Here is a 21,267-nt window from a genome sequence, read left to right on the forward strand (position 1 = left end):
AAAAGTCGAGTTTTAGGCGACTTCCTCATCTATGGAGAAGAAGAATCCACTTCAAGACAACCACAAACCTTCCACATGGTCGACCATCTAGGACAGTCAGAGGACGGTCAGGAACACATTTTTTTACGCGGTTCAAGAAGTCAAGTTTATGAAAGCGGCAGACGAGTTGCTGTTCTCATACTGCAACTTCACACCGGAAAATGAATGTAAAGCAGTGTGTCGTGGGAAACTATGGTGCGTACAAACCTGAGTCCTGCATAATACCTGTCAAGGCATGGCATAAGATGGCACAGCGCCCATTACAGCAGTACTGAGAGGTGTCAGGCATTTGAGACGCCTTTACTAAAATTGAAGGACTTAGTGAGAGATCGCGAAGGATTGCATACTTTTTCGTCCTTGACTACATCCACAATGTAGTGGATACTCGGCAACACACACACTCTCCTCTTCATTATTCCTTTGATGTGCCAGAACAGGTATTGTGTTACGAACCAGGCCTTTTATGAGGCCGCAGACCAAGCTGTGACGACAGCCACTCGGCGTTATTACCTCCGACGCACGTGAACCAGGGAGCCGAGGTCACGTGACCCAGCCAAAGACCATGGGCTCTGCTAAAGGGGACTAAGGGGAACAGAGCCTACAGAGCCCAAGAGAGCCATGGATTCTACGAGGTATATATACACGGTCATTACATAGACTTACTACGTAGTCAACTTCGTTCACGATCATACCCATACGTTTTGGTTGTGATCACTTCGCTCTTGTACTCGCTCAAGTACTTCCTTCTCCGTGGCTTCGCCTCCTATACTTCCCACTTATCAGGAAACCCATACGTGCAGTGACACCTCTGGTGGAGCGAATCGTAACATATTGATTGCACGGCTGAAAGCGAAGGGCATCCATACCCCAGTGGTCCAGCGGGTGGGGTCATTCTGTGCAGGACGATCCACCACTATCATTTTCAAACGGATGGGAATCAGATTGCTCAAGCTGAAGTTGACAATCTGCTGTAAATATAGGGAGATTTTTGCCGAGGCTGACTGATAGGCCAACACTTCACTGATAAGTCCACGCCATGGCGTCGTCATCCATCAGGTTCATGATCTGCTGGTTGCCATAGTACCACTCACTCAGGCTGTCCACATGGAAGTCTATCTCTCCAAGATCCAGCTCGTCCGCTCCAGGCAGTCCGTCGACGCCCGGACCGTGACCATCGTCTTGTAATCCAAAATCTGCTTCTGTAGTTGCGGGGAACGTCAATGTGGTTGGTGTGGGCAATGAAGATGCTGACTTTGTGGGGATAGAATCAGATTGAGAATGGTGCTGATGCTGGATCTGGTTGTCCACGCAGAGGCGTGCGGTTCGGCTGAGGAGTTCGTAGATTCGATACGGGTGGGATGGCGATGCTGGCAAGGTGGCTTCGGGCTTCAGCGATGAGGCGAAGTGCTCTATGCGGGCTAAATCGGATTGGTCGAGTTGTTGGACGGCTTGTGTGAAGAGAATGCTGAAGGGTATGAACGGTGTATGTAGTACAGCCCTTGAGGCACAATGGAATATGTCAGTCCGGGAACTTGACGATGTGATTGAATTGATAGAAAGCATATGGGATCGCCAAAGCCTTGGATAAAGCATTGGAACTCACCAATTGATGTACTTCTGCAACATGGCTGTGTTGCCCTTCCAGCTTTTCACGCTGTCCATACATTGCTGGTGGATGTCCATCACCTCACGAGCGACCGTCACACATTCTTCTGAAGCTCGATTTGCAGACTCCCCTGGTGCAGGGGCAGCTCGCAGGATCAGAGCGAGCGTAGACGAACTGCAGACAAGGTCGCAGCGCAAATACACGATCGCCATCGGATTGACATTCGGATCGAGCTGTTCAGCGTTCTGGCTATTGTCAGTCAATAATTCCTGCTATTCATGGTAGGTGAATGCAGGCGCACCATGATATCCACACGTGTCTCCTGAATGAGTTCTCGGAGCTCTAGAGCCAAAGCGTTGACAATCGTCCGCCGCTCATGATCAGACTTGGATAAGCCGCTGGGGCTGTAGAGCTGATCGTATACCTGTCCTTGAATCATGGATTGACGAGTGCGCAGAAGTGCATTCGGATTGACAGTCAACGTTATATCCCGATCGCGGATGTTAGAAGATCGGCTAAGCCGCAATGATAGTCCTTTGTCGAGATTGTAGACCAGCCAAAACAGGCTCTCTTGGCTTACTCGAAGGTATGACTCGTTCTCTCTGGCAGGGTCCTTTCGATGGTAGCCGAGTGTGAGGCAGAGATTCGCGGCATAGGAAATAAACGTCCATGCCAGTGACGACTTGGAGTTTTCGATTGCATTGAAAGCCTATAACAACAGTCAATCAGATGCAATGACCTTACCGTTGCTCTTTTGAATGCTTACACCTAGTGCCAGTACTGCAATGGACTCCATCGATTGCGGAAGAATTAGTGGAAGCCGTGCAAAGGCGTTGACGAGATTCTTCCAACACAGATTGCAATATTCATTGTATTCTTGGATTCCGGATGCAACGAAGTACTCGAATGAGATATAGGATAGGTAGCCATTTGCTAGAATGAATTCGAGATCATTGTACTCGTCCACTGCAAAGTACACTTTTTGACAAATTTCGGAGAACTTCTCGAGAGGGAGGATTCGAGATAAATTGGTGATGAGCGCGTAATGCTTGTGTACTGATGTTCATGTCAGTGCCGGAGAGACTTTATCGTCTTAACGGTACTAGCCTTTTGACCACCGCAATAATTCCACTGCTGCTTTCAACGGAGGTAGTAACGGCGAGACAGGAGATCTGTACCTGGCGAGCAGGCCACAGTCCGAATGTTGGTCCAGCACTCGACCATCCGTGGATTCAACTAATGTGCTCAAGGACGACACGGCTTGACCAATCTCGGGGTCGGAGTATCGCAAGTCGCAGTCCTTGACAACAGCCTTGACGAAGTCGACGATGTGAGAAGAAGTTTCCCAGCTGGTGGTGGTTCCCTCAGGTTTAAAAGCGGGTTGAATCTTGGGAACCGGAACTGGTGGTTCGGTCTGCTTTCTATAGTCTCCCTGGGCGTCACTAGATCTGGCGATGTCCGTACCAAAGTCCTTGCCACGGAGTAGTCGTTTGATATCCTCGATGCCTCCCGCGATACCATCAATCTTTTGCTCGCTAAAATGGATAAGTGCCAAGCATGACGGTGACCACGCATCAAAACAGAGCCAAGGAATGACTTACTATTGCGCTGAGATTAATACACGCTGCTTTGGAGCAATGATCTTTGGGGTCGGAGTCGAATGCGTGCAATCGAGCCCGGCCGATGTGCAGTTCCCACATGGTGAGGCCCGATCGCAGCCGATCTGTTCGGCAAATGCATGGTCAAAGATTCATCCGTGCCTTATTTCCCGCTCGATTGAGACTGCATAGTGCATCCAAGGGAACGTACCTTCCGAGACCGACACTGGTCGCACTTTCTTCGATGTCAGCATACACCCACGCAGAATCTTGGATGCAGTGAAGCTCACAGAGCGATGACGAATTGCTAAGCGGGCATTTGTTCGCCCTTGTCCTCTGTTTCCGCGGGAATCCATATCTGAGCAGTCTTATCTACACAAATGATTACTTGCCCAAGTATATTCCTGTCTGTTGAAAGGTCTCGGAGCCGGGTCAATGAAGGATGACAAATCGGTTTTGCGCGGGTTTCCGGCCAACCTGAGTGGACCCGCAATACAACCCTTGGCTGGGACCGTCTGGGCGATATGACTTCTAACCCCGTGCCGGCAGACTTGTCTTGCTGTATGCATAATAACTGTGAACGTTGGTTTTCAAATGTAAAGCCATGACGTAGGAACGATATTATTGAGGCGTAAATAGGCACAGTGTTCCCTTCCTGGAGGAAGGAAATCTGTGCAAGAAAGGAGATCTGTTCAAGATCCGCAATGGCACAACGCATTCTTCTCACTGGCGCCGGTGGCTATATGTAGGCTTTCAATGCCTCTGACACTGCTTCGCTAACTTCTTGTAGTGGAGGCACGATCCTCAGTCAGATCCTGTCACTCAAGGACAGTCCGATCCAAGTTAAGAACTTGACGGTCACTGTTCGCTCCGAAGAACAGGTTCAAAGATTGTCCAATTTGAGGGTTCACACCATTGCAATGGACCTAAACGACACTGAAGCTGTCAAGCAAGCTGTGCTCAGCAACAATAGTTCGTTGATGAATTGTTATGGTGAATGGGGAAACGCTCACATTCTATCAGTTGATGTAATCGTGCACATCGCGAGTGCTCTTGAACCTACAATTGCATCACACCTGATCAAAGCTCTAGGCGAACGGCGCAAAGTTAGTAACAGGGCAGCCTATTTCATTCATGTGAGAGCTCAATATTCAGTCCATAATCCAGAGATATTGATCATCCATTAGTCCTCAGTCACTGCTGTATTTTCCGAGGAAAATGGCTGGCCATTTGGAGAGGTAAGGGATACCGATCCTCTGTACGATATGGAAAAACAACTACCCCCCGGCCATCCAGTTCATGACGTAAGTCGCTTGCCTCCTATCTTAGCAGGTGATCATCCTAATTTTCCACTAGGCAAACATCCTCGTGACGGACTTGGCTAAGTCGGAAGGCGTCACAAGCCTTATTGTCGTTGTGCCTGTCGTTTGTGAGTGCCTGAAGAGCCGTTGCACGTTTGCGAGAGAACGAGGCAATTATGACTGATCAATCGATTGACAGACGGTACGGGAACTGGAGAGTTCAGGAGGATTTCCTCAAATCTTCCCTCATCCGTACGGGCTTCGATTGCCGCTAAGGTCGTGCACAAATTCGATAAGAATGCAGTGAGTTAGAAATCTCTCCATACCTAGACAATACTCGTGCGACTGAACAGATCCTGCAACAGCATCCCGCGACTACACATGTGTCAGATATGGCAGCACTATATATTCTTCTCGTCTAGAAAATATTGAAAGAGGAGGCAATTCCCACAGGTGAAAAGGGATATTATTTCGCCATGGCCCATAGGACGTCTTGGTGGGAGGTACTGCAACATCTGGCCGAGGCCCTATATAAGCGTGGCCTTGTGGACGAAGCGGAGGTGAAGATCTGGCCAAGCGATGAGATTGCCGCACAGGCTCTCGGGTGGCCACGACAGTTCGTGCGTGCCATGGGAACGTCGAGGTGAGTGCATTCCAAGTGACCGGCAGTCCACAGCCATCTGACCATATCTTAGCGGAGACATCATCCCTGTGAATGCATTCAATATTGGTTGGCAGCCAAAATGGACAGCGGAGAGCTTCCTTGGGAGCATGGACGAGGAGATCAAAGCGGTGCTGGAACAAGGAGACAAGTTCAAATCGACCTTATACAACTCTGTTCTGACACCAGCAGACAAATGAGAAGGGACTGCTACGATGTGTTTGGTTTGGGGTCTGCTAAGTGCGCGAAAAACATGGTGAGTTGCCTGTCAGAGGGTTTGTTCAAAGCTCAAAGAGTGTGAGCAAAGCGAAGAAGTTTAGACAAGGCTGTCAGTAAAACTGCCTTCCCTGGTCAAAGTCCTCAGCCATCTTGGTTCGCTCTTTCTTGCTGGACATATATTTAAGTATCGCCCTAAATGGAATAATAAAACACATAGTGTAAAGCCGCAAAATATGGCTATCAGCCGCAGAAATACAACTCAGAAATAATCAGGTGTCTTGTGAGAAATGCTTGTTCGCGTGCATAATGATGTTGCAAATCGTCGCCTACAAAAGATTGAAGAGCTTGATCAAGTCTCCCTATATCAACATAGCTATAGCACAGGAGCGCGATGAGCTGTCGTCGCTGGGTCCGCACAATGCCGACACCGTGGGGTTGACGTCTATCCTGTTCTCCATCATGTCAAGTTGTCTCCTCTCGGATGCCCCAACGGCCCCCGACACCGAGTGGTTCCCGCCCATACAGTGGATGACACTCTCGTCCGCCATATAGACTGTCTTTCAAGAAGCTGTCCCTTACCTCAACAAGAGTGTCGTGATGAATTATATGCGCGCCAACCATGAGCTCAATCTTTACAACATTGATGTCCTCTTCAACCCAAATAACACTATTCCTTTTCACAGTATTCTGAAATTTAAAGACCTAGAAAGCCACATCTAAAGCGAAACATCGTCACGCGTCGCCGACTAGGGAGACACAAAGAAGGCGACAAAGAAAGAGAGTGAAGCGTATCAAAGCACCCTGGCCATAATTGGAAGTATCTTCAACACTGTCCACGCCGGCGAGACCAGCTGTTGAACTAGGCTAAGTTGCGAGCGCTGTTAGCACCGTCTTTACAAGTTAAATACTCAGGCCTAGCGCCTTAGCGCCTCCAGCGGAACGCCAACGCCCTTCTTTTCTTTACAACTTTTGCAACATCATTAATTCACTGTTTCTAGTCATATATAACTATATTCTCGGACTTCACAAGGAGGCTTTCTCTCTGTCTAGAATGTCACCCAATAAAACACCACCTAAGAGCGACTAATAACTCTATGCGGCGCGCTGTGCGACGGCGAGAAAGCCCTCCCTTAGAGTGTTCCTTTTGTCTATATAATAGTTAGGAATCTCTCTTCGAGAGAAGGAGATTAGACTCGTCAATATATCCCATTTAGCCTCTAGATATCGCCTAGAATTAAGCGTTATATAATAGTTATAAGTCTAGTTATTAATTTCGCCTAAAACACTTATTAGTTAATACTCTAGTAAAATCTTATCATTATAAGGCTATCTAACTAAATATATCTAAATATATTAAGTCTCTATATATATTTCACATCTCAAGTATTTATATAGTAAGCGGTATATCTTGCTATACTTTCTTCACCATAATCCTTAATATATCAAAACTAAATCTCGAGTCTTAATCAATGAAATCGATTATAATTACCTTTTCTAAGTCCTTAAATTAAGATAACTAGTTCACTTTCATTAAACTATATATTAAACATCAAGGAATATAGAAGTATATTAATCTTAATATAAGTAACCCTTCTACTTTAAAGTATTTATCTATTCTAGATTTATAGAATTTATATTAAGATAATTAAATCTTAAAATAATAATGAATAAATCTTCGCTTTATAGAGCGATAATAAGAATAATAATATAAGCGATATAAAGATAAACTTAAAATTATTAATACTCTAGATATTTAGATAATAGAAATAGTCTTAATTAATCTTATAATATATCTAGAAGAAGAACACTCTTTTTATATAACTTTTTAATAGCTTCACTAAAGGTTTACTTTTATTAATTAAGCTAGAGAACTAGATATTCTAGCTAAATAAAAGAATATTACTAAGATTTTAAGAATTTATTAATAGATAAATAACTAGCTAGATAAGTAATTAAAGATCTATAATAATACTTAGTGTCTAAATATACTAATCGCTATAGAAAGGTCTCTTATTTATAAGTTCTTATAAGTCATTAAAATTCTTAACTTAATCTTCTTTATAATGAAGAATATTAAGATATTAAGCGACAATTTTATTTTTAACTTTTATAAGTTAGTTAAGTTCTTTTATTAACTTAATAGCCTTAAAAAAGACTTAAGAAAAGAGAATATTCTTTTATATAATTTATTTATATCTCTTAAAGATTAGAGAGCTAAGAATTAACTTTTAAAGTGTAAAATCTATAATCTTTTTTAATAATATCTATAATATTTTTATATAGTTAAAGCGATAAGGCCTTCTAGTTAAAAACCTAAACTTATAAAACTAGCTATTTATAAGAAGATAAAATATAACTCTATCTATATAAAACAATTTAAGAGAGTAATAGAAACTATTAAGAGAGAAGTATTTAAGTCTTTCTTTTTCTTTATAAAGAAATAGAAAAGAGAGATAATATTTATTATAATAATAACTTACTTAAAGTCCTTATACTTAGGATTAATTAATAAGAGTCTCTATAATGAGTAGATCTTAAACTTAGAATTTAATATTTATATATATTAGTTAAATACACTAAACTATACTTCTTAATATTCTTTACACTTTAATGAGTCGCTAATTTATAATGTTAATAAATATTTAATTGAGTTAATTAGGATAATTATTATTAATATAATGTCTTCTAGAGAATCTACTTATATTATATTTATAGATATTTTATATATTTAAGACTTTATAACTAAAGTGGTTTTCTTATTAAGAATTATATTTAAAGATATTTACTTTATAATTAATGTCTCTCTTAAAATAGAAGGAATATTTCTTTAAAATAGAATCTCTATTAAGTATATATATAACTATTATAATCACTTAATATTTATATCTTATAAATATATAATATTTATAATAATTATATAATTATATAAGAAACTCTTATATTTAGTCTTTATTTAATATAGAATCTTAAGACACTCTAGTCTAGATACTATTAAATATTTACTAAATATTATTAAGAGAGTATAAGTCTTAAAATAAAATATTTTTAGTACTGTGGAATATAGAATCTATATACTTATAAAGTCTAGATAATAAATCTTATAAAATCTCTATAATAATAAGAAATAAAGAGATAAGTCACTAAACTAAATAGTCTTTAATATAGTTTATTTTATTAAAGAATAAACTGTAAATTAATATATAAGCCATTTATAGAACTTTTATATCTATATAAACTATATATTTACTTATAATATATATTTTTAGACAGAAAAGCTTATTCTAGACTAGTTAGCTATAATTTAAATATAATTTTATAAGACACTAGTATTTCTATATCTAGATAATAAGATAGCTCTTAATAAAGAATTTTATAACTAACTATATAGACTAAAAATTATTATTAAGCACTTAGCTCTTTATACTTCTATCTAGAATAGCGTTATAAAGCGCTTAAAAGACATTATTATATAAATAGCTAAGGCTCTTAAGGTTTAAGGCTATCTTCCTTATTTTCTATAGCTAGAACTAGTTAAAATAGCTAGCTATCTTATTAATTAAACACTATCTAGATCACTAGGATAGAAGACTCTTTATAAGGCTCTTTATAAAAGAAGATTAACTCTCATATATCTTCACTTAATTAGATATAAGGTGTTTATTTATAATAAGTAAGTCTCTAGACTTAAAAAGCTAAAGAATAAAGTAATAATTAGCTAGCTAGTTAGCTATAATATAAGAAATATATAGCGTGTCTAAATATTTATAAAATAGAGAATTCTTTACTCTAGAGATATAATCTTTTATAATAATATACTATATAATTCTAGTAAAGTGTAGATTATAAAGTAACTCTATATACTTTTATAAGAACTTATTAAAGTTCTAGATATTAAAGTCCTTATTCTTGACAGTGAAGTTAATAAATACTTCTTTAACTAGGATCTTCTTATAGAGTCTAATGATCTTAACACTATCCTTATTAACTAGGGATTATCTTTATTATTAGAAGAAAAAAGAAGAAAGATTTAACCTAAGAGGATAAAAATCATTTTATCCACATTATATATAATACTTAAGACTAGTATAGTATCTAGTATATTTAGTATTTAATAACTTAAGAGCGCTTAATCTAATACTTAGTCTAGTGTTATAATAATACTAGAGATTTATAAAATCTTTATTAATTAGGAAACACTATTTATAAAGACTTTATTAGAATAGATAATTACTATTTAAATAGATAATTTATATGAAAATACTCTTATTATATCTTAGTATATAAGTGAAATATTAGCTAACTTAGATAAAAATAATATCTTTTTACCTTATAAGTAATAGCGATAATAGCTATTTAGATATCACTAAAATTATATTATATAACTAGTAAATAATTCTTATAATCTTCACACTTTTTATATAGTATTCAGCGAGACATTAAATAAACTATAAAGAGTTTATAGAGATAATTTTTCTCTTGTATTATAAACTTATCGCTAAATATAAGTGTATCTATATTAACACTAATTTAAGGCGACTATAGATATAAAATAAAGTTAAGTTCTTTAAAGTAAAATAGTTAAGAAGATAAAGTGTCTATATGCTTAGAAAAAGTAAGTTATCCCCTTTATATAAATATTTATATATAAATTCGATAATAATGAGTTTCTTACTAAATATAAAGTATATATATATATTTAAGACAATTTACAATATTTATAGAATAATATATATATAGTAATCCTTACACTTAAGACCTTTTATACTTTTATAATTATTATAGTATTTTTTGACCTTAAGATCTAGTAAATTAACACTATTAATGTCTTTCTGAACTTATTAATAGAAAAGAAAGTCTATATTAAGTATCCTTTAAGTTATTCTAGGCTAGAAAAGATTTTATATCTTCTTAAGACGCTCTATAATTTAAAGAAGTTTTTCTTACTATAGTATAATATATTCACTATAATACTTAAGAAACTAGAGCTTATAAAGATACTAAATATTAACTATTTATTTTATAACACTAACTTTCTAGTGTTTTTCTATATAGATAATATTATAATTCTCTATTATAAAAATAAGAAGACCTTATTTTATCAATTTATAATTAAGTTATAAGAATACTTTAAGTTCAAGATTATAAAAGATATAAATTAGTTCTTTAGAATTTATATTCTAAGAGATAAAATAAATAGAATAATTTACTTATCGCTTAATTTATATATTAACAAAATTATAGCTAAGTTCTATATTTAATAACTTAATTATTTATTTAATACTTCACTATTAACTAGTGAGTTATAACCTTATAAAGAATAAGCCTCACTATAGAAGATTTATATATATTAATAATATATTAAATCTATCTTATTTACCTTATATATAACTAAGCTAGATATTATCTATACTCACTCTAAACTAGTATAGTTTCTAGTTAACTTATTAAGTATATATATTAAGGCTATAAATAGAGTTATTATATATCTTTATTATATAAAATATTACTTAATTATATATAATAGCCTATCTATATAATACTTTTTATATATATTGAATATCTTCTTCACTAATAACCCTAAAATTAGGAAGAGCTTAAATGAATATATTCTTATATTATTTAAAGAACCTATTAACTGGAAATTAAGAAAGTAAAAAATAATTATAACCTTATTTATTAAGGCAGAACTTCTTATTCTTTTAAATATTGTAAGTAAGATAATTTAGTGAAAGAGAATATTCTTTAATATTAATCTAGATCTAGAATAAACTTTATCTCTTCTGTTTAATAATCTTTAAATAATTTAGCTACTAATAAAGAATGAGAAGTTATTAATATGGCTTCATTATATTAATATTTATCGTTATTAACTTAGGTAAGAGATCTAATAAGGATAAATTAATCTTGATTTGTTAGGAATGCCTTGAGGAACAGGCAGAGTGATAACATAATAGGGGGTTGAGATATTCCTATCTAGAGGTGCGCTCTAGTACAAGACTCTAAGTATAAGGAAGAGAAGTTCCTTGTGCGGGTAGCTTGCGTGAAAAGTGCGAAGCTCAAGAGTCCGCTAGACTATATTTGTGTGCGCTGTCTTGGCGCGCGCTCAGGGGTGCGCGCCATGCTCCCTGCGCGCTCGTTAGAACGCTTGTCCTGAGTTGCGCTCATGACATGATTAGATATTGACTAACAATATAATCGCTAATGGCCTTATAAAGTCCTTGTTAAGATAGAAATATAAAGTGTTTATAAAGTAACTTAACTTGACTAATATTTAGAAAATATTATCTTAATGATTCCTCACCAATAATAATGATATTATTCTTTAAGGAGGTGTGTTGAACTAAGCTAAGTTGCGAGCGCTATCAATATTGTCTTTATAAGTTAAATACTTAGGCCTAGCGCCTTAGCGTCTTTAATAGAATGCCGACGCCCTCATATTTCTTATAACTTTTGTAACACTATTAATTCACTATTTCTAGTTATATATAACTATATTCTCGGACTTTATAAGGAGGCTTTCTCTTTGTCTAGAATATCGCCCGATAGAACACCGCCCAAGAGCGGCTGATGACTCTATGTAGCGCGCTGTATAATGGTGAGAAAGCCCTTCCTTAGAGTGTTTCTTTTGCCTATATAATAGTTAGAAATCTCCCTCCAAGAGAGGGAGATTAGACTCGTTAATATATTCTATTTAGCCTCTAGATATCGCCTAGAACTGAGCGTTGCATAATACTAGTCACTATATATATATACAAGTAATAGTGTTTAGCCCATTTATGCCTTGATTATATATTGCGCTGCTAGCGTAAAAGAGGCCTCGTGTGATGGTTATTATAATATATCTTATGGTATTTATCAAGTATATCGATAGCTATTGATGGTTCCGGGGCCAGGTCAAGAAGGAAATTCTCGGTATTTAGAGTGCACTTCTGGATAGATGGTAGTGGGCTTTAAGGTGGCCTTTGACTATTCTGGCGAATCTAAAGTATATAAAGTCTAACTTAGCTATATACTATCAAGAATATTAGTCTAAGTTTTTATAAAATCAATAATATTAATGACTATATAATGAGCTCTATATAATTTTTAATGGCTAGCGTAGCTAATATCTATTATATTCTTTATACATAATAGAGAAGATTTCTTGAGCGAGTTTTATCATGACTATCGACTATAATAAGTGACCAAGATAATATTATTCTACTTTACACTAAAGAGTTCCCTAATTATTCTTATAAGGTAAATATAAGTGTTGAACTAGGCTGAGTTATAGACGCGGTCAACATCGTCTTTATAAGCTAAATACTCACGCCTAGCGCCTTAGCGCCTTCGGCGGACCGCCAACGCCCTCACGTTCCTTACAACTTTTGCAACATTATCAATTCACTATCTCTAGTTATATATAACTATATTCTCAGCCTTCACAAGGAGGGTTTCTCTCCATCTAGAACATCGCCCGATAGAACGCCGCCCGATGGCGGCGGATGACTCTAAGCGGCGCGTTGTGTGACGACGAGAAAGCCCTTCCTCGCAACGCTTCTTTTGTCTATATAATAGATAGGGATCTCTCTCCGAGAGAGGGAGGTCAGACTCGTCAATACATCCCATTTAGCCCCTAGATATCGCCTAGAACTGAGCGTTGCATAACAATAAGTTAAGATTTTTTTGGCGTTTTTCAGGTTATGAGGGAATCTCTCTCTTAACCTTAACTCTAGGTTTGAAAATATAAAACTCAGACAAAGTAAGAGATCTCTATCAGCGCAGACTTTATATCTGCTTAAGTCTCAGGTCACTCTGTCTGTAGTGGCTATTGTCATAAGCTGTTAACTATATATGAATTCTCACTATAGTTAGCGAGGCAAGGAACCAACCCCAGGGACCCAGAAGACTAAGCCTTGTGACTATCAAAGTCCACAGCCTCGCCCAGACACTAACTGGTCAACCACAGCCTCACTCAGCCAGCTAAGTTAAGATCATGACTCACGAGCGAAGGCTATGACTCACGAGTGAAGGCTATGACTCACGAGCGAAGGATATAACTCATAATGCTTGGTTTATTCGTCACTTGTTAACTATTTAAGGATGGCTTAACCCACCTTGAGATGAAGTCCTCTAAGCTTCACTCACAACACTCATTCATAGTTATCCTTGTATACAAGGCAATTCACGCTATTCCCTGCCATTATCTCCACCATTCCCCACTATAACCTGGTCCTCTTGACAATACAAAATGGCGGTGTGTATGGTTCGCTAAAATTGCCGATTTATGGATTTTTGCAAGGCACAATAACTAGTGTCGTCGTCCAAGCCCTTCAGCGCGCTTAGATAATGTTTGGAACCGGTTCTGCCGACTCCCCGGAGGCTTAAAACCACGGCGCCACTGAGCAACGCTTCATCACGAGCAAATTGAATCTTGAGTGATATTGCACGGGACTTGCAGAAGGTAAAATCTGGTAGTGGCTTTCTGATTCTCTGCCTCTTTTCAGGGTAATACCAGGCTTGCCTTGCTGACACCAGTTCGCTTTCCGGACTGGAAAGATGTGGTCTGGATGGTGGGTTCACAGAAGCTGGTAGAAAAGCGAAGGAGATGTCGCAACCTCGTCGGTGATGTGGCTGATGTGGCTGTAGTGGCCGTGTAGGCCTTCCATCGACCATCAGAACCAGCTCTGAATGTGGTGAGATAGTGCCCGAAAATGAACAGGACCTGCATCTAAACTACGACGTACCGCAGTATTACGGAGAGGGGGTCCAAACACATAGTGTCCGGGGAACGTTGAGCTGTACCGTACAATTCTGCTTCGGCAAATCACTACTGTCCCGGTGCAACATGCAATGAGATTCTTGGGAGTTCCAGGTTGTGCGAATCAGTGCAACTTCAAATGCCATTAATACTGCCAGCACCACTAGTCACGTCTCTTGGATTCTCTCTCAGAGCCTAGGCAGACTCGAGACAGTTTCTGGTCCCACGATACCATGTATTGACTACGTCAGAGACCGATGTACGGGATCTTTGTCTCTGGGGTCGCGGCATTATGTACCGTCTTCGAGACACCATGTCCGCCAGAACCTGTGCTAAAACGCTACCACGATCACCGTTCAACAACAGCGGGGGGTGCCTTTCAATCCGGCGTTATATATTCGAAACTCTCACGCTCTTCGCTGGGGTTTAATACGACGTAATGTTTGCCAAGTAACCCATGCTTTGTCCTCTGTCTGGTATTGCTGTTCGGGTCTCGCACTCGATCCTGGACCACGGCGTCCTTGTCATTCTAACCTCAACCGTTGGCCCAGCCTCAGGAAATCCTTCAAGACCTCGTCCCATACCTCCACTGGAAGGATTTCCTATCATGATGGCTGTCCCCTTTCGAAGGTTGTACCTTGACTGTTGGCTAAACTTTTGTGTCCCATCGAGGCTCGTCTTCAAGCCGTGTCAATGTACTCGCCTCGGGAAACATGTAAACCTGTCTTACTCATTCCGACATGGACATAAGGCGGTGGGGCTCTGGCGAACTCTCGCGTTCGGCGCCAATGATGCCATGGGTGGAAGAGACACACGGGGAATCTACCGACGTAATATCCATAGTTGACCTCACAGCAGAGTCCTGGAGGGAGAACGCTCAAGAGATCTCGGAGATTCGTGTTAACAGCACCAAGGGTCGTCTCGCTGGGCTTTAACAAGCCGGCGGTCAGTCAACCTGCAGGACGGCGCAACGGTTGTTGACGGCTGGTACGCTTCGGCCTTCGGGGAATGTATTTGAATCCTGAACAACTCAGACGTCTATGCCAGACCTCCGGATGACCGCATTCGAAGGTAAAGAGAAGTTTCGCCAGTGTGCCGACATTGTGGTGCCGCCCCGACGCCTATCACGGACACTGTATGCCGTGTCTATAGTTTCAACCTTGTTGTTGCCCAAGCGGCTGGGAAAGAACGGCCTTGTCAAGCCACGATCAGGTAACGAAAAATTTGGAGCCTCAGATCGATGAGCGGCGGAACCCGTTCTCTGAGCACCCCCTGATCCACGAGCATCGTGCTCATATTCCTCGGCTCCATTAGCGAGCTTTGCTGCCTCTTTTTCGGAGTCGAGGTTTTGAGAATCGCGTCTTTCGTTGGCCAAGGAAACCGAACTGCTGGTTTGGACCGAGCCGGACGAATCGCGAAGACCGCTATGTCTTTCGTACGTGCCAGGAAAACCAGCCATGTGCGACACTGAGGGCCTTGGAAAGTAAGAAGTGTCGTTGGACCAGCCGTTGTTCGCATTGTTGTTCAGATTTTGACGGAGCGCAGCCGCTGGTCGAGCGAATGGGCTTTCGCAGACTTCCTCTATAGGCGATAGAGCCGCTTGCTGGTGATAAAAGCCGCCTGGCAGGTACCTCTCCCATGGTATTGGCATGATCGAATGTTCGATGTATGTTGAGTTGGACTTTGCCACCGTTGTCGAATAACTCGGCCTAATAGGCTGCAACCGGTTTATAGCATGGCTGTCTTGAACAGTATACAAGAGTTAAGTCGCCGCGTTCGGTGTCCGTGTGGCTGTATGACTTCTGTGCATGGTCTGGAAGTCGACTTTGCCTACGATGTTGATGTTGAGGTTGGCAACATTTGCATGTGTCGTCCAGCCGTTTCTGTGTCGGGATGTCATCGAGATCATAAACTCGGTTGTGACATATTGAACGTGTCCAGAGCAGGTCAATGCGCGGTTACTAGAGGCATGGTGTGCTGCATCCGCTCGAGGTCTCCGTCTTGAACGCCTTGGAAGAGACATAATCGTCATGAAATGCGTCTGAAGCCGAGAGTCCGCTACTACATCTTTGTGGTGAAAGCCGTTAAGCTAAGGGATCAGGGAATCCTAAAGCGGTAAGAAACTATCGGGTGTCGGGGTACACCGTGCTGTATGTGCTTGAGTATTGAAATGGTGCGCAGCGCTAGCAGCTGTAGTGTCGAGATCCTATGGCATGTAAGTGGGTGCTTGTCCGCTCATAGTCGCTACATATTTTTGCAAAGACCAAAAACCGGCCTGTGCATCAAAATGCAGCAGCATCGTCCATGAGGTGATCAGTGCGAGGGAAACATTGATATGGCCTTTATAGGTGAACTCGAACCTTTGACCTTGGAACAATGCAGAAATATAGTAGGTAATGTCATGCTCTCGAAACCTGTGTCAATGTGCATAGCGTCATACTTAGACTTTCATGTAAAGTTGCGAAAACTGTAAAGGACCAGGATGCGTTCTCAAAGATGAATGAACTATCTGACAGTCCTTCAGGGTTCATAGGAAACAATGAGAGAGGTAGCCTGAATCCTGACTCAGGTTGGATTGATGACGCGGCATCTGGAGGTATCTTCGAGAAGGCGTTGCTGACAGGGACTGCCAAAGTGGAACCATCTGAACTGGAGCATAGAATGAAATAGTCATTGTCATTTTGCAGGACAGTAGCAGCCAGTCGTCCTGGGACGTGTTTGTCTCTGCCTAGCCTTTTGAATAGTCATCAGAGATTATGTTACAGTATGATTTTGGTTCACGTCCACCGTCGTGAAAGACGTAAAGCAACCGGAACCTCGAATTTTCAACTTATATCTCAAGCCACAAAGGCAGAGAGCATTGTCAGCGCGAAGTTCCAGCACAAGAGTGATATAGCCCATATAGCCATGCCCTGGCGGGAATATGTGGATCGGAGCTCGCTGATTCAATCCAGCTTAGATAGCACCGGATGCGCAACGGCACTCAGCAGTGATCGGGACTCGGCGAAGAGTCGGAGTTGTTGTCTGATAGCAACGAACTAGGTTCGTTGCTATCATAACGCGAATTCAGCACACAACTCGGGAGAAGAAGTCTAGCTGACGCATCCGGCTCAGTCCAGTTCCATCCCGTTTCCAGTCGCCGTAATGGGTTGAGGGCTGTTCAAGCGGTTGAAGTCGGCCCAGTTCTCCATAATGTTGCGCTGTGGCATTTGATTCGGGGCCGCTTCTGGACCTGGAGTTCTTTCTGCCCGGAGTACCTCTTGACCTTCGAAGACCACAGGCTGTGACCGAAGGTTTTGCAGGCAGGTGCTCCAAGAACGCCCAACAAGCTTGCCTTCAAGTAAGTCCTCGCTGAAGAGGAAGAAGCCTTCCTGGCAACCCACCAGGTAGGCATTGAGACCCGAACTCTTTAGCAGAATCTCAGCACCATGGATGTATCTTGCATAATGATTTTCCAAGTATCTTGCCCAGCCTCTTGCCGCGGCCTGGATAGATTCGTCTTCTGAAGCCATTTTGGTCCAGCCAATGCCGAGTGCCAACGTCGCCTCGTCGAATTCGGGTCTATCGACAGCCGTCTTTGGTGGACTAGCCGGGGCTGAAGCGACTGAGGTATCAACCGGTAGGCGGAGGGAGGTCTGAGATAGCCTGACCGACTTCCGGCTGGTAGGCATTTTGGGCCTGAAATTCGCCGCAGCCACCTCCTCTTCCAAGTGTTTTCTGTCCACCTTTTCTTCGTACCAAGTTCCCGTCTGGCTTTCGGCTGAGATCGACACCCCGGTCTTTGGATTGAGTAAGACCATGCCCTCGCCGTAAATAGGCTCCTCCTCTTCGGGAATCGGCGTAGGTTGGTCCACTGGTGCGAAGTAGGAGCCGTCGGCCTCATGATCAAGAGCTGTATCCTCTCGCGACCGCTTTCTGGAAGGGTTTGTGGACACGGGCGTCATGCCATCAACGGGCGTCCAAGTAGTAGAGTGATTGGCGTAGGTGGTTGGAGACGGCTCGTCTTGTTCCATGGCTCTGGGTGTGTTGGAGGGAGTGGGAAGTTGAATCTGGTCGAGCAGCGGGACGGAAGACATGCTTGCGCTGGCGTGAGCCGTGTAAACAAGGCGCTGGTCAGAAAGAGCAACGTCGACAAAGGTCTATACGTAGGGGAAGAGTATGCGCCCAAGGTATAGTCACGGATCAGAAGAGGTGAAGGGAGGGTGTCTTAACAACGGCGGTGCTATAGTTGATTTCAATGGATGGGTGGGATGCGAAGGAAGGAGGAAGGGTGAAGGGAAGAGGCGAGGACAGAAGGTGAAGTAGAGGTCAAAGACGGAGGGTCGCATTTGAGAGCACTGGCAAGCTGAGAGCAAAGAGGAAGACGAACATGGCCCTGATCGACTCTGGATGGCCATGGAGCGGTGGAGACGGAGACGAAAAGGCAGAGAGGGCGCGCGAGAGACGTAAAGAAGGTCTGAGCGCGCGGCGGCATCACGGCAACGCACATGAAATTCTGTCGGATGGCCATTTGGGAGGCTTTTCGGATTGCCAGGAACGCCATCGACACCCCAGGCGATCGGGCGCTGTCGATTGGAGCAAACAACTGAGGCGCTCACCTGCATGGCGTGCATAAGCAGAGAGAGGAAGCCGTCCACCAGCGAATGGAACAGATGCGGGAGGTTCCTCTCCTACAGTACTGCCTTTTACGCTCACGAGTCACGGGTCAAGGGACCAGCCAGTGGGTTGCAGGGCCCAACAATACAGTGCAATAGTTGGCTCGATATATTGATCCACCACTCCATCAGTGGTCAGCCCAGAAGCCACAAGCGAGAGACGGAGCAGGCTTTGCCTTTTGTGGGGGAACAAGCTACGAACCGACAGCTCAGAGGTGCTGCCACCTGAGGAGGGCCTGGCCAGCGGTAAGCCTGGCCTGTGCCCAATTGCCTGAATCTACTCCGGGAAGTAGGCAGGATAAGAACACAGTCATCATTCGGGAGGCAGATACGAGCACTCCGACCAATCGCCCCATACGCTCATACACTTTGCATGGATCGAATGCGTCGTTGTTGCATCATCTTGTCATTATGAGGCCAGCTAGTAGTATAGATAGGTTGGTTGCTACCTGGTTGCTACCTCCTAATAGCACGAAATTTTGCAACTGACCCGGGATCCTTGAAATGCTCTACCATGCCCTTATTGCACTGTGCTGTACAGGACGTGTGCTCGACCTTGTCTCCGGTTCAACGCCGGCATTTCATCCCATCTATTCTTGCGTATCCAGACGCCAAATGCCCTCAACATTTCATACTGTACAAGTCGTAGAAGGGTGGTGGTGACTTCGCGGCAGAGCTCAGACGCACTGCCTAGTCTCTATCGTCATATGCTTGGAAATAATGTAAAAGTCTTCGCGACGAGCAGAAAAATCAATCGCTCATTCGACAGTATGGCACTGTCAACTCAAGATCCCATCCCGGAGCTCAGCATGTCCTTCAGGTTCTTGGTCTGGTCTGGCGCATAGGTAGGGGCCAAACCGCCGAGGAGAATGAACAGAGTGATCAGGACTAGGCCAAACACGAGAGCCTTGCGCAAAGCTGGTCGTTGGACGCCAAATTCAGACCATGAGCGACCCATGTGACCCACGTAGCCTTTGAGTTGCTCGGCTCCAAGTCTGTAGTACAACAGACCTCCCAGAGCAATGGCGTATCCAAAGAATTGGGTGCCGGAGACGGGAGTGCCCCAGATCATCATGGAACAGGCGACCAGAAGAATATCCTTGAGGATGCCGCAAAGGGTCAAAACCAGAGAAGAAGTCTTTCCGATCTACGATAGTGGTTAGCAAAATGAGGGATACCCATTCGTGTTGCTAAACTTACCAAGAAGACTACGGACACATTGAGTAGGAAGGCAACCATAGCGTTTGCGATGAGCATGAAAATGCCAACATCATAGACGTTGTTCATGCTCATTTGGGGGATCTCAAGGAGCAGTGCAGTGACGCCATTCATCACGGCGCAGACGGGCGCAAAGTAGTAGAGAGACACAAGAGGATCCATCTTGTACTCGGCGGAACTCAGCAGCCGTTGGACCAAGACCAAGCGGGTAGCTTCGAAGGTGATACCGCCAGCTTGGTAGATAAACCCGGTCAGGTTAAACGCGATTTCTCCGTATGAAGCGATGACCACTCCGACGACAATGAGTGACACATTGCCTAAAGTTTTCAGACTCGGAGAGTCCACTCCCATGGTCCAGGAGGTCAGGAGGACTGCCACCGGCATACAAGCCTTGTCTCCCATCAGCCTGCGGTCTTTTTGCCTTGTGGGCGCCGACTTACCTTCAACATTTGAATGAAAGCAACACTGAGGTAGAGGTAGGCTTTGTTTCCGCATATCAAGCTCAAGCTGAAGAAAAAACCGATGGGAAGAATGGCTCGGAGGTAGACACGACCAGTCATCTTCACAGTCTTGCGCCCGTCAAGGAGGGTAGTGGTTCGCGCGAGGACCTGAGTCATGATTGTCGCGAATATCATGTGCCTGCAATACAATGAGCTTCGCAAGTCAGAAAAACCTCAAAGTATTTCATACCATGCTGTCAGAGTAATTGGGAATTCTGTGCGATAGTTAATACTATTATTATGTCTGAAAGCGGGTAAGGGATGTCCAACATACTGAATCCTAGAGTGTCGAGCAACCATTTGTTGAAGAGAATGACGCCGCCGCTGAAACCAATCCATGTCCTGTCACGATCTTGTTAACCCTGAGTGAGGCTTCACCGTAACAATGACCTACACCACGTAGACCGCAGGGTGGAGAGCTGGTGCGGGAGGAGCTGATTTCTCGGCGGCCGGATTGACGGTAGGAAGAATTGTCGCAGGTTCTGCCGCTCTGGGCTGTTCACCGGACAGGCGAACCTTTTTCTCAGCGTCGGCCATTGGAGGGAGTGGTAGAGAAGCGCGGGACAAGGTGTCTCGAAAGGAGAAGGGTCGCGAAGACCTGGAGAAGGTTCGTGAGTGCAGCAGGTTGGCGAACTAAGGCAACATTAATGAAGCGATGGGCAGTTGTCCGAGGACGTCGGAGCCAAAGATGAAAAGGTAGGTGCTCAACAACAGCAAAGGGTGATGGTAG

The 21,267-nt window shown here is 42.5% G+C and overlaps 5 protein-coding genes across 5 annotated transcripts; 1 reads left to right on the forward strand and 4 right to left on the reverse strand.

Annotated features, from left to right (window-relative positions):
- Positions 1-1,056: 1,056 nt before the first annotated feature.
- Positions 1,057-3,599, reverse strand: PV08_11879 (uncharacterized protein; the record flags this gene model as incomplete). Its single annotated transcript, XM_016386187.1, has 8 exons — positions 1,057-1,537; positions 1,643-1,890; positions 1,947-2,354; positions 2,412-2,693; positions 2,778-3,180; positions 3,247-3,368; positions 3,455-3,478; positions 3,534-3,599. 8 exons carry the CDS (start codon positions 3,597-3,599, stop codon positions 1,057-1,059), a joined length of 2,034 nt encoding a protein of 677 aa, XP_016229995.1.
- A 348-nt stretch (positions 3,600-3,947) lies between these two features.
- PV08_11880 (uncharacterized protein) lies at positions 3,948-5,405 on the forward strand (the record flags this gene model as incomplete). Its single annotated transcript, XM_016386188.1, has 8 exons — positions 3,948-3,988; positions 4,034-4,215; positions 4,267-4,379; positions 4,431-4,547; positions 4,600-4,672; positions 4,744-4,847; positions 4,967-5,187; positions 5,240-5,405. The coding sequence occupies 8 exons, from the start codon at positions 3,948-3,950 to the stop codon at positions 5,403-5,405; spliced, it is 1,017 nt and encodes a 338-aa protein (XP_016229996.1).
- Positions 5,406-15,194: 9,789 nt separating this feature from the next.
- Positions 15,195-15,815, reverse strand: PV08_11881 (uncharacterized protein; the record flags this gene model as incomplete). The annotated part of the gene is made up of 1 exon (XM_016386189.1): positions 15,195-15,815. One exon carries the CDS (start codon positions 15,813-15,815, stop codon positions 15,195-15,197), a length of 621 nt encoding a protein of 206 aa, XP_016229997.1.
- A 1,459-nt stretch (positions 15,816-17,274) lies between these two features.
- PV08_11882 (uncharacterized protein) lies at positions 17,275-18,240 on the reverse strand (the record flags this gene model as incomplete). The annotated part of the gene is made up of 1 exon (XM_016386190.1): positions 17,275-18,240. The coding sequence occupies one exon, from the start codon at positions 18,238-18,240 to the stop codon at positions 17,275-17,277; it is 966 nt and encodes a 321-aa protein (XP_016229998.1).
- Positions 18,241-19,603: 1,363 nt separating this feature from the next.
- Positions 19,604-21,074, reverse strand: PV08_11883 (uncharacterized protein; the record flags this gene model as incomplete). Its single annotated transcript, XM_016386191.1, has 6 exons — positions 19,604-19,966; positions 20,020-20,427; positions 20,478-20,676; positions 20,728-20,752; positions 20,812-20,879; positions 20,932-21,074. 6 exons carry the CDS (start codon positions 21,072-21,074, stop codon positions 19,604-19,606), a joined length of 1,206 nt encoding a protein of 401 aa, XP_016229999.1.
- Positions 21,075-21,267: the final 193 nt, after the last annotated feature.

The sequence above is a fragment of the Exophiala spinifera genome, assembly GCF_000836115.1.
Source record: "Exophiala spinifera strain CBS 89968 unplaced genomic scaffold supercont1.11, whole genome shotgun sequence".
In the NCBI taxonomy this organism is placed as follows: Eukaryota; Fungi; Ascomycota; class Eurotiomycetes; order Chaetothyriales; family Herpotrichiellaceae; genus Exophiala; species Exophiala spinifera.